Source organism: Arachis duranensis, chromosome 5, assembly GCF_000817695.3.
Source record: "Arachis duranensis cultivar V14167 chromosome 5, aradu.V14167.gnm2.J7QH, whole genome shotgun sequence".
NCBI classification, from domain to species: domain Eukaryota; kingdom Viridiplantae; phylum Streptophyta; class Magnoliopsida; order Fabales; family Fabaceae; genus Arachis; species Arachis duranensis.
Genome location: NC_029776.3, coordinates 106,888,730 through 106,901,524, shown reverse-complemented (window position 1 = coordinate 106,901,524; position 12,795 = coordinate 106,888,730). Strand labels below are relative to the sequence as shown.

The 12,795-nt window shown below is 38.3% G+C and overlaps 2 protein-coding genes across 3 annotated transcripts in view; both read right to left on the bottom strand.

Annotated features, from left to right (window-relative positions):
- Positions 1–7,022: 7,022 nt before the first annotated feature.
- Positions 7,023–10,161, bottom strand: LOC107491551 (mRNA-decapping enzyme subunit 2). 2 transcript variants are annotated; one of them, XM_016112416.3, is made up of 9 exons: positions 10,054–10,161; positions 9,815–9,911; positions 9,321–9,472; positions 9,041–9,168; positions 8,477–8,572; positions 8,137–8,289; positions 7,741–7,844; positions 7,585–7,652; positions 7,023–7,462 (listed from the first exon to the last, which is right to left on the bottom strand). In XM_016112416.3, exons 2-9 carry the CDS (start codon positions 9,895–9,897, stop codon positions 7,278–7,280), a joined length of 969 nt encoding a protein of 322 aa, XP_015967902.1. In that variant the 5' UTR covers positions 9,898–9,911; positions 10,054–10,161; the 3' UTR covers positions 7,023–7,277. The 2 variants fall into 2 exon arrangements, with proteins under 2 accessions (XP_015967902.1, XP_020999319.1); XM_021143660.2 differs by lacking the exon at positions 10,054–10,161 and having other exon boundaries at positions 9,815–10,009.
- Positions 10,162–11,060: 899 nt separating this feature from the next.
- Positions 11,061–12,795, bottom strand: part of LOC107491553 (CASP-like protein 5A1) — a gene marked incomplete in the record, with an annotated part of 1,934 nt that continues 199 nt past the window's right edge. Inside the window, 3 exon segments of the mRNA XM_016112418.3 lie at positions 11,061–11,470; positions 11,663–11,795; positions 12,661–12,795. Of these exon segments, the coding sequence (XP_015967904.1) occupies positions 11,279–11,470; positions 11,663–11,795; positions 12,661–12,795 (460 nt within the window).

Genomic DNA, 12,795 nt, shown 5'->3' with positions numbered 1-12,795 from the left:
AATATATAAAATTTATCTTTTTTTAATATTTTTTTAATATATATAAGTTATCATTTATTGATATAAAATTATAGATTATATTCCTATTATTTGAGCCAGCTTGTAAACTTGAGCTAACCGTGAGCTTTCATTAAGTCGAGCTTGAATTTACGAAATAGGTTCGATTGTTAATGAGTCGAACCGTGAGTCAAGCTTAATTTTAGTGAATCGACTTTGAACTTAGTCTAGCTTAACTCATCTCGACTCACTTCCAACTCTAGTGTTTGCTATCAATTCTTGGTTCGGCCGATCGATTCGAACCGATTTTTAGAACATTGGTTTTGACTGCAGCGGCGGCATGTCACAGAAAATTTTAGAAGGTTAGATTTAACAGTGTTTGTATAATTTTCTGGAGTGTTTGAGAATACTCTAGATGGTTCTGGAACGTTCTAGAATGTCCTAGAAGGTTCCGGAATACTCTAGAAGGTTCTAGAAGACTCTGGAAGGTCATAGAGTATTCTAGAAGAGTATAGATGTATATAGAAGTATAAAGAGTGGTATGGAATAATCTAGAAACATTTAAAGAGTTGTGGTAGGATAGATATTTGTAAAGAAGGTTCTGGATGATTAATCTGGACCATTGATTAGATTTAATCCTAACCATCCATTGAGGAGGTGGATGGCTATAAATAGGGGTGAGAGTTAGAGTTTGGGTGTGTGTGAATCATTTGTAACCACACTTGAGCAATATAGTGTTCTTCCACCAAAGCTCCCTTTCTCTTGTGTTCTCTTGTATTCTTAGCTTTCTTGCTAAGTATTGAGGGTTAGGCTGACTTGGTCTTAGCTCAAGAGGTTGAGTAAGTTCGAGTGCCGGCACGGTAGCGTTGGAGTGTGTCCAAGGCCGTGACAATTTGGTATCCGAGCAAGGTTCGGGAGGGAGCACAAGTGGTTTGTGAGAATGGCTTCTAATATCACCATGGAGCATGTTGAGTCTCAAAGGAGAAGGGATGCTATTCCTTCTCAATGGGGAGGCAAGAAGATGCGTTCTTCAAGTGAGCCTAGAGGTAAGGACTCTAACTTCTTAGAAGAAAGAGTTTCTATGTTAGAAAATGTTCTATCCTCTATGGATGAGCGCTTCCAAAGGATAGAACATGACAAAGAGACCCTCGAGGCTCACGTGTTAGGAGAACTAGATGCTTTCAAAGAAAGCATGCTCCAAATCGAAGAGAAGCTTGAGAATTCCTTGAAGCTATTTGAGGAAGTTCGAGTTTGGTTCGAGGAGGCGAAATCTCGACCAACCATTATAAGGGAGACGACAAAGATTGATCTCCCCAAGCCAAAGGAGTTCAAGGGTGTAAGGGACGCTCGTGAGGTGGAGAACTTCCTATGGCAAATGGAGAGGTACTTCGAAGGCCAAGGGGTGGTCGAAGAAGCAATAAAGATACGCACTGCAGCTCTCTACCTTCTGATAATGCTACTTTGTGGTGGAGGAGAAAGTGCGTAGATATGGAGAAGGGTACTTGCAACATAACCACATGGGAAGATTTCAAAAGGGAGTTGAAAAGACAATTCTTCCCTGAAAATGTGGTTTATGAAGCAAGGAAGAAGTTGAGGGAGTTGAAGCACAAGAGTACGATTAGCGACTACGTAAAGGAGTTTACTACTCTCACACTTCAAATCCCCAACTTAGCATCAGAGGATGCATTGTTCTTCTTCATTGATGGACTCCAACCTTGGGCAAAGCAAGAACTACAAAGAAGGAATGTTAAGGATGTCGATGAGGCCATCGTGGTGGCCGAATCACTCACTGAGTATCATAAGGGAGACTCTAAACCCAAGTCTTCCTCCAAGCCTAGTTCTGCTAAAGATGGGGGAGACAAAGGGAAGAGTTTCTCAATCAAGAAGGAAGGAAAATACTCTTCAAAGAAAGAGTACGAGGAAAAGAAGAAGGCTTTCGTGCCCAAAGGAGGATGCTTCGTGTGCAAGGGACCACACCAAATGAAGGACTGTCCCAAGCTAGGGACTCTGGCATCTATCGCCGAGGAACGAGAAGCTCAAACTCAAGTAATTGAGTGTGTTGGATCCATCCAACACATAAATGCTGTGAAGGGCAAAGAGGCAAGCACCGCAGAAAAGAAAGGCTTGATGTATGTCAAAGCCTTTATCAATGAAAAACTCGTTATGGCTATGATTGACACTGGTGCTACACACAACTTCATCACGCCTGATGAAGTAAAGATGCTTGGGTTGAAGATCACTGAAAAGAATGGCCGGTTCAAACCCGTGAACACCAAGGGTGAACCCCTTAAGGGAGTAGCAAAAGGGGTTGAGATGACTCTTGGTTCTTGGAAGGGCTTTGTAGATTTCTCAGTAGCACCCATGGATGATTTTAAAATAGTCATCGGGCTCGATTTGCAAAGGAAGGCAAATATAATACCTATGACATACTACGACGTAGTATGCGTCATGGAGAAAGGGTCTCCATGCATGGTCCCTACAGTCTCTAAAGTTGGAGGACCACCGATACTCTCTGCTATGCAACTCAAGAAAGGGTTTAAGAAGGGAGAGATTACATATTTGGCTCTATTACAAGAGGAGTCAACATCTAAAAGAGAAGACGTTCCTCCCAAAATCAAGGAAGTCCTTGAAGAAAATAAGGATGTGATGCCTCCCGAGTTGCCAAAACAACTACCACCTAGGAGGAAGGTGGACCACAAGATCGAATTGGAGTCAGGAGCAAAGCCGCCCGCCTCAACACCTTATAGGATGGCACCGCCAGAACTTGAGGAGTTGAAGAAGCAACTCAAGAATTTGCTAGATGTTGGATTCATCCGTCAATCAAAGGCACCTTATGGCGCACCAGTCTTGTTCCAAAAGAAGCATGATAGTTCATTGAGACTATGCATCGACTATCGAGCACTTAACAAGGTAACCATCAAGAACAAATACTCTAGTCCTTTGATAGCCGATTTGTTTGATCAACTTGGTAGAGCCAAGTGGTTCTCAAAGCTAGATTTGAGGTCAGGATATCACCAAGTGAGAATTGCTGATGGTGATGAACCTAAGACCACGTGTGTCACGGGGTATGGATCGTATGAGTGGTTGGTGATGCCTTTTGGCTTGACCAATGCTCCTGCGACCTTCTGTACCTTGATGAACGAGATCTTTCGACCTTACCTTGATCGGTTTGAAGTGGTCTACTTGGATGACATTGTTGTCTATAGTAATACTTTGGAGGAACATGTAGAACACTTACGAACCGTGTTCAAGATCTTGCGAGAGAATAACCTATATGTGAAGAAGGAAAAGTGTTCCTTTGCAAGGGACGAAGTCCACTTCTTGGGACACATCATTAAAGGTGGAACTCTCTGCATGGATCAAGGAAAGGTGAAGGCTATCAAAGAGTGAGAGCCGCCAAACAAGGTATTTGAATTGAGGTCATTTCTTGGGTTGGCTAATTACTATCGGAGGTTTATCAAGGGATACTCCGCCAAGGCTGCACCATTAACTGATCTTCTTAAGAAGAATCACTCTTGGGAATGGTCAAAGGAGTGTCAAAAGGCCTTTGATGAGTTGAAGGCTGCTATTACAAAAGGACCAGTACTAGCATTATCCGACTATTCAAAGGTGTTTGAAGTCCACACTGATGCTTCTGACTACGCTATTAGAGGAGTTCTGATGCAAGAAGGACATCCTATTGCCTTTGAGAGTCGCAAGTTGAATGATACAGAGAGGCGATACACTGTCCAAGAGAAGGAAATGATCGCAGTGGTGCATTGTCTGAGAACTTGGCGTCACTACTTGCTTGGTTCACACTTCATCGTCAAGACAGACAATGTGGCTACAAGCTACTTCCAAACTCAAAAGAAGTTAAGCCCCAAACAAGCTAGGTGGCAAGACTTCTTGGCTGAGTTTGATTTTGAATTTAAATACAAGTCAGGCAAGACTAATGTGGTAGCTGATGCGCTGAGTCGCAAGGCTGAGTTGGCGGCCATTTCTATGGCTGAAGGAGATATTGTGCATACCATCAAGGAAGGGTTGCATCACGATCCATTAGCCAAGAAGTTGGTGGAGTTGGCTAGAGAAGGTAAGACCAAAAGATTTTGGTTAGAAAACAACATTCTCTACACAAAAGGGAGAAGACTATACGTTCCTAAATGGGAAAATCTGAGAAGGAAGTTGGTGAGAGAATGCCACGACACCAAGTGGGCTGGTCACCAAGGTCAGCGAAGGACCTTGGCACTCATTGAATCTTTTTATTATTGGTCTCAAATGAGAGATGAAGTAGAGAGCTATGTGAAGACTTGTCTTGTGTGCCAACAAGACAAGATTGAAAATAAGACACCAAGTGGGTTGTTGGAACCTCTACCTCCATCAGAGCGACCGTGGGAAAGTGTCTCTCTAGATTTCATCTCTGCCTCACCGAAGTCCAAGGGGTTTGGATCTATTCTTGTGGTAGTTGATAGATTTTCGAAGTATGCTACCTTTATACCCGCTCCTACTGACTGCACTGCAGAGGAGGCAGCACGACTATTCTTCAAGAATGTGGTGAAATATTGGGGATTGCCTAAGAGCATCATTAGTGATCGAGATCCACGCTTCACAGGACGACTATGGACAGAGCTGTTCAAACTCCTTGGGTCGGAGCTTCATTTCTCAACAAGCTTCCATCCTCAAATCGATGGGCAGACTGAGAGAGTGAATGCCTTACTCGAGTGTTACTTGAGGCATTTTGTAAGCGCTAATCAGAAGGACTGGACAAAACTCCTCGACATTGCTCAGTTCTCATACAATTTGCAAAGGAGCGAGTCCACAGGGAAGAGCCCGTTCGAGATTGTGACTGGACAACAGCCGCTTACACCTCACTCTCTTTCTTCCTCTTACTTAGAGAAGATCCCTGGAGCTTATCATATGGTTAAGTCATGGGAAGAACAAGCAGATGTCACTCGTTCTTACCTCGACAAAGCTGCAAAGAGGATGAAGAAATGAGCAGATAGGAAGAGGAGGCATGCAAACTATTAAGTGGGAGAGTGATTAGATCCTTTGATAAAGAAATCGAAGAGATCTTAGCTAATCGCGTCGTGCGACGAAGAGGAGTACCACCAAGTATCCAATACTTGATCAAGTGGAAAGGACTTCCGATAACTGAAGCTAGTTGGGAAACTCGCGAAGATCTGTGGCAATTCCAAGAACACCTAGAGCACTATCATGAACAGAACGCGACGAGGACGTCTGCGCATTAGGTGGGGGAGAATGTCACAGAAAATTTTAGAAGGTTAGATTTAACAGTGTTTGTATAGTTTTCTGGAGTGTTTGAGAATACTCTAGATGGTTCTGGAACGTTCTAGAATGTCCTAGAAGGTTCCGGAATACTCTAGAAGGTTCTAGAAGACTCTAGAAGATCATAGAATATTCTAGAAGAGTGTGAATTGATATAAAAGTATGAAGAGTTGTATGGAACAATCTAGAAGTATTTAGAAAGTAGTGGTAGGATAGATATTTATAAAGAAGGTTCTAGATGATTAATCTAGACCATTGATTAGATTTAATCCTAACACCGTTGATTAGATTTAATCCTAACCATCCATTGAGGAGGTGGATGGCTATAAATAGGGGTGAGAGTTAGAGTTTGGGTGTGTGTGAATCATTTGTAACCACACTTGAGCAATATAGTGTTCCTCCACCAAAGCTTCCTTTCTCTTGTGTTCTCTTGTATTCTTAGCTTTCTTGCTAAGTATTGAGGGTTAGGCTGACTTGGTCTTAGCTCAAGAGGTTGAGTAAGTCCGAGTGTCGGCACGGTAGCGTTGGAGTGTGTCCAAGGCCGTGACAGGCAGCTGTATTTAAATTTAAAATAATAACGATAAAAGAGAGGGAAAGGAAAACCAAAAAGAGGAACCAGGCAACTGGCTTGTGATTTGTGATTATTTGACCATTATATATATATAGTTGGGTGAGAACAAGTAAACATTTTCTTTAAATAAATAAAAATATCATGGACAATATACATATTTTTACAAAAATTAGTTATCATTATTTTCAATCATCTTCCCTCTCTAGTAAAAATTATTTTATAATTAATTAATTATGCATATTTATGAAAACGTTAATAATCTTGCTTTTAAATAACTCTACAGTTTGCAATTACAACTTACAAGCCTCATTAATTAGCTCTTTATGTGTGTGTGTATATATATATATATGTATGTCCTATACAAAACTTCAGGGGTGATCACAATTCACAACACAACTGAATAGTAGTTAGTAGTACTAATAAATTTGTGATCTGAAAAAAAGAAAAAGAAACAGATGTTGGCAGTGTTTGCAAAGGAAGCTGCAAAGCCACCTGAGGAGCTGAGGCTTCCAACAATGGTCCAATGATGACCCCAGAAGAAATTGTGGACAAGTTTAAATCTTTGTGGCCGGATTCTACTGTTTATAATCTCCCTCATGGAAATTTCATGGCTTTGTCTCACCAACACGAGACTCCAACGCAACCCAGGTACATTCAATTCAAGGCTTTTCATTCAGTTTGTTATGCGTATGATTTCTGTATAAACATGTATTCTGGTATGGCTTTGTATAGTAAAAGTTGCATCTGGCTAGAAGTTTAAATTTCAGATGCTTGATTCTCATCATGTTTTCTTGCAACAATCCCCCTATGAACTATGCTTTGTATAGAGTTCAAGAAATGACTAATCTGTATGATTCACGTTCCAAGACTAACCCCCGTCATATATTTTTGATATATTTTGTAGTTGGAGGAGTTCAAAATCTATTACAAAAATGATGATTTTACAATGACTAGTCAAGTTGTCAATTAGTATACCATGTTATACATTTCTATCATTATTTGAACGTCATCGTCTAGAAATTAATTAAAATAATTTTAAAACGCCAACTATAGAATGGAAACTCGTTAACTGTTACGGATAAACTTGAAACACACTAAACCTCACCATACCGCTTATTATTATCCATTTGGTTTGAACTTGAGTTATTTCGGTCTGCCGGAATTCAGAGTTAATTGTATGATTCATTAAAAATCGGGGAATATAAACCTTTATATTAGAATGATCTTTCTAGTTTAACAGATAAATCCACACTAACTAATTGAGAATACTGTTTAGGCCCACAAACGATTCATGTACACAATGTACAAATTACTCAACCTGATATAATCTGAGAAACATCATGTACAGCTACCTAATTTCATCACTACCGACTTCTGACATAAAAGTGAAAATGGTGGCATCCAATTCAGTTACAGGGAGGGACTTTACAGGAATGTTGTTGGACCTTCAAGAAGAAAATGCTGTTTCCATGGCTTGTAAGATCGATGCCGTATCAAATCTGAAATTCCTGAAGCTCCTGCCAGGCCCTATATCAAGATTTTGAGATTCATTTTCAGGCTTTGTGGGCTGGCTATCCATGAATGTTGAGCTACTCCCTGTAGAACTGTGCTTTGCTTTCCACACGCAAATTCCTTAACAAATGTAAAAGGCTTATCAGCAATCAATTAAGCAAGTGACATTTCAATTCTCAACAAAATCCCAAATTAAATACAATGCAGTGCAACGAATTAAACCATGTGTGTAACCAACTTACCTTTAAGGGGCAAATCAGGCCTTGGAGCCATAGGAGGTGGATGTGATGAAATCCATGATTTCAATGATCTGCATAAAAGACACCAGTCTTCATAAATTTCAACAACTCCTGGGACATTCACCAAAACTATCAAAAATCACGTGCCGCTGTACTCACGCCAAAAAAGGGGACACCATATAAAGCTTGAGGCCAGTGATTCCACGAGATATCACTTCATCACTTGCTGGTTGAAGGTCATCAAGCCGGTGCCACGAAATTTCCTACAAACCAACAACAAAAATTTCTCAGCAATCAAAATTTCAATCATTAATCACCTACAACTGACCGTGAGAAGTGATAATGTTACAAAGCATATTCAACTCAAAAGCTTCCAAGAATAAACAATGCAGACCACATATAGATTCATATAAATAGAAGAACACCAGTACTCAAATACGAAACCAAGGACAAAATAGCAAATGCATTATAATGAATACAACATAACACAAATAGAAAATGATACAACCCGAAAGAAAACAAAACTTAAAAGTAACATGAGAAAGCATCACATACACTGATCTCCTTTTTGGTTTGTGGGGCAAATGCAGTATCATCTTTAACACCAGCAATAATGTAAAGTCGGACTCTCTGTTGTCCAAAAATAATTTCAAGGTATTCTTCCTTTTTAAGAAGTTTCGAGACATCAAAACCTGTTTCTTCCATGACCTGCATTGATAAAAAAAACAAATAGCGAAAAGCTATGCTAGACTCATCGGCTAGAGATGCAAAATTAGCTAATGAATAGGTATCTCTCTTTCCTAGACCTACACTTCAAATCAATGTAACACGAGGAAAGAGAGTCATGCAAATGAAGACAATGGAAGACTGACACTCAAAAGAATCACACACTTACTTCTCTAATGGCACATGCATGATCTTCTTCATCTTTGCTCTTTTTGCCACGAGGGAAGCTCCAACTTGAACCTTTCCATCCTTTCACTAGCAAGCACTGTCAACAGCAGGCTTGTATGTTAATATGACCAGATATACCAATGAATCTAACAGAAATATTTTTCTGGTCCCAAGAAGTTGCGTTGAAAAATAAATCAATTCGAAGTTTGAACTAGAGAGGTCAATGATAAAATGTAACATGCAGTAGCTAGACCACATGGAATATACTCGGGACATAGTGATAAGTTAGAATTGTGAGTTTCTAACTCAAATAAATATAGGTACCTTCTTAAGTAAACAGTAAAAACTAAAAACACAGTTTAAGAATTTACTTCACACCTAGGGAAAACAAAAAAGCAACATGTTTTAGTTCATTAGCAGCAAATTAAATTCAAGGGCATACTTATGACAATATACCACAGGGAAGGTAAGCCCCCAAGAACTAGAAAACAAGTATGCAAATAGAATTTTATATTTACTACAGAAAATAAAATCTTCTGCTTCCGTGACCAAATTCTTGGCTTACCCTTTCAAATGTTTCATCAAGAATTATTGCTCCAGTTACTGGGACTCGAACCTTGTACGAAGTGAAGTCCTTAAATATATCATCTATATGAGCCACATAAGGCTTTAAAACATCACAACTGTTGAACACTGTTTGATATTAAGGAAAACAGTGTCTAGGCTATCATAACTTCAGTAGATTTATAAATTAACAAAACGAACAAGAATGGAAATCCTATATGTTACAGTAAACAGAGAGGACCGAAAAAGGACCAGAAATAAAACAATCATAGTCAGGATACTTAAAGAAGTGAACTCCTTGAGATTTAATGACTTGAGAGATGGGTTATTCTCAACAGAATTATCTTCATAAAACCAATGTGCATACTCCACAAGAAACAAGATCCTTTCGAATGATTGAAGGTCTTCCTTCGGCACATTTAACACAAACCGGCTGCAATATACAAAACAAAAAAAGGCAATTCATGAAAAAAAAAAAACATAGGAAGACAATAAAGTCTAGATCACATCTTAAAAACAACCCTTTAATGCATAATTAGGCCGTTTTAAAACTGAAAATTTAACAGTTCTACTACCAAGACCCAGCTGAACATTCTTTTTTGAAAATCGGATAGCAGCATAACAACTAAAACCATGTATCACATTCTGAAGCAAAGGGGAAAAAGAAAAAGAAAAAAGAACACTTGAAACGAAAAAGAGCTCCCAAATTTCAAGCATTTGATAGAAAAACAAAGAGAGTAGTAAACAAAATCGAAAATCAGAGAAAAGAAGGAACCTGCAGAGATCGTCGAGGAGTTCTTTGGTTGGAAGACCGTTCTTAGACGAAACACCACTCGCAGTACGATGATGATTCGACATCGCATCCCAAAACCCTAAAATCAAAAAGGGAAGAACAAACGAAAAAGAGAAGCTTGTTCAGAAATTTTTGTTGTTGGAAGGACTTGAACTGCAAATTAAAAAGAAACCGGAAATGAGGTGATTGAGTGAAGAGAGTTAGTTGCGGTTACTTCTTACCCGAACCGGATTCGATCTCACTTTCAACTTTCAATGTTTCAAATCATTCAATCTATTCTTTGCTTTTTCCTTCTCCTTTGCCTTTTATATCATACACCGCGCCATGTGCTATTTTCTCTCTCATATGGTAATTAACTAATTACTAATTAATTTTATGTAACATATGAAAATATGTAAGGCTGCATTTGTTTACGAGGATACAACAGGATAAGACATTGAGAACAGAATAAAATACTGATAGACAGAGACATAAAATTTTGTGTTCTTATGTTTTATTTGGTAATAAATTAGAATAAATTATAAAAATTTAATTTATTCTCATTTTTTTCATTCAAAAAATTTGAGATAAAAAATATAATAATAAAAATATAATTAAAAAAATTAACAAAAATAATGAAAAATAAATTGTGTCTCTTGTTAGTGTTTTCGTGTCCTTCCTGTAGTAGATACAAAATACATTAAATTTAATGTCTCTGAACACATTGTCTCTATTCATGTCTCTTTTGTCAAACACGATTTTGTGTCTTTGTATCCTTGTCTCAGTATCCTGTTTCTGTAATCAGCCTAATTGAATGACTAATTTTTTCTTTAATATTGATAATTTTTATGCATTTTTTAATATCAAATGCAAGCATTGTTTTTCCTTTCCTTTTCTTTGATAATATTGAATCTTATATTCATTAATTGTGAAATAAAAATATCGTAATTTTAGTAAGTCAATCTTCTTATGGTATTATTATTATTATATTCTTAATAACATAGGAGTCTATAGGTTGACTGGTTGACTTCTTGACCCACAAATTCTCTACCACTATGGGTTTCCAAAATCTAAAAGTCATGTTTAATTTCTTGTCTTAAGACTTAAGTTATCCAAACCAAGCATGCTTTGGAGGAGAAAATCTTGTGTCCGTGTTAGAATTACAAACCAAGTTTATAGCAACTGTGTATATTCCATAATCTCTGTCCTATTATTACTGTGCTGTATAACTCTTGAGGTAAACACTTCATTTTGTGCCACAAGACATAATTTGACTGCAAAACTAAGATTTCGTCGTTTAAAATATATAACATCTACACTAAAGTTTACAAGCTTGTGCCTTAAAAGAGTGGAAATGCTTCACTGGATTAAAAAAAAAGCCCTTGAATATATGATATGCAACAACTAGGGACTTCAGTACACATAATTTAAGCAAATATGTATGACTAAAAGCTCTCCTTGATACTTCTATTTGGATGCCAGCGTCCAAAAATTCAAAATAAACGAGGGCGAAGCAGCAAACCAACTCATGAATGCCATGGCTGTTGCTGTCTCAAACCGGCTGCAATGGTTCTGTGAACAATCATTCAGATCATTGCCAATTAGGACTGTGATGCCAGCAGAAGCACAGGCAGCAGAAAATGTGAGTGTTGAAGTAATCTGCAGTAGAATTCATGCGAAATAAATATTAGCTTCACTGATATTATTAAAGCCTACCATGGTCAAATCTTTCTTGGATAACCTATTAATTCAAAGTCAAGGATAATTCTGGGGAGTACAGCTTGTGACAATGGTACACTATCTTACAAGTTTAATTGCAGAAGAAAACTAAGTCCAGCAGCAAAGTCTTACCCCATCGCCAATAGAGAATAAGCTGGAAACTCTGGAATTTCGGAAGCCGCGCTTTATTAAAATGGCATAGACATCAGCAATCGCCAAAGAGAGGCTCCACAAGCATTGCAGGCTGACAGCAGCAACTAGGTAGCTGGCACAGCAAATATAACAAAACTTGTCATAAGGGACCATTATCAATCCAAATAATCACATTGCAAACACATATGCAAACACATATAACAAATTAGTGGAGTTGCTATACATTTATTGCTTCTAAATAGAGATATGAGGGAGGCAAAGGCTTGACAATATGACCAACTGGATCTTGAGGATTATAATAAAACACTATATCCTTGCCTTTTTATACCATCAAACTACTCCCTTTAAAAGTGGGGTGGAAACTCAAACCAAGAGGCATTTCAACTAAAAAGATGACAACCAAACCTCACCCTGAAGATGCCATTATACTATAACAAAAACCAATTATCATAAGGTCCATTTAGATCAGTTTCTTTTTCCCCTAATGGTTTGTGCCAAAGTTTTCTTCAGTAACCGAAGTTCCAAACTATCTTTAATCTTCCCCTTTCAATTGATCCACTTTTCTGGTGAAGCTGAAGCTTCTAGCTGCTGATTCTCATTGCATGACCAAGACACAACAACATAAATGGGCAAATAACTTTACTCATTGTTGTTGTAATAGATTGCTAAAAGGTATAAAATTCCAAGCAAAACAAACACCATATAATCAAAATTTACTATCATCACTAAAGTATTAAGTACCAAATCAAGTGATAAAATTACTTAATTTAGCTGAAACCATACGAATCCTATCAAAGTATCAATCAATCATATTCAAATTAGCTACATGGTACTGTCAACAATTAAAAAAGTTTTTTTTTTCTTTTTAACCATTTTATTTTTCAGAATTATGATTATGTCTTCTCACATATTGTAAACCCTAAAGCACACAGCAACGAATAGAAATTAGCACAGAGAGAGAGAGAGGGAGAGAGTACCGGAAAGCAGTGACGGTAGGGAAATCGGAGGTGGAGGCCATGACGGAGAGGGAGATGAGGGCGAAGGCGAACTGAAGGGAGCGGAGGATGAAGCCGCCGAGGGTGCCGGGCATGCCCTGTGTGTCTTTGAGGGAG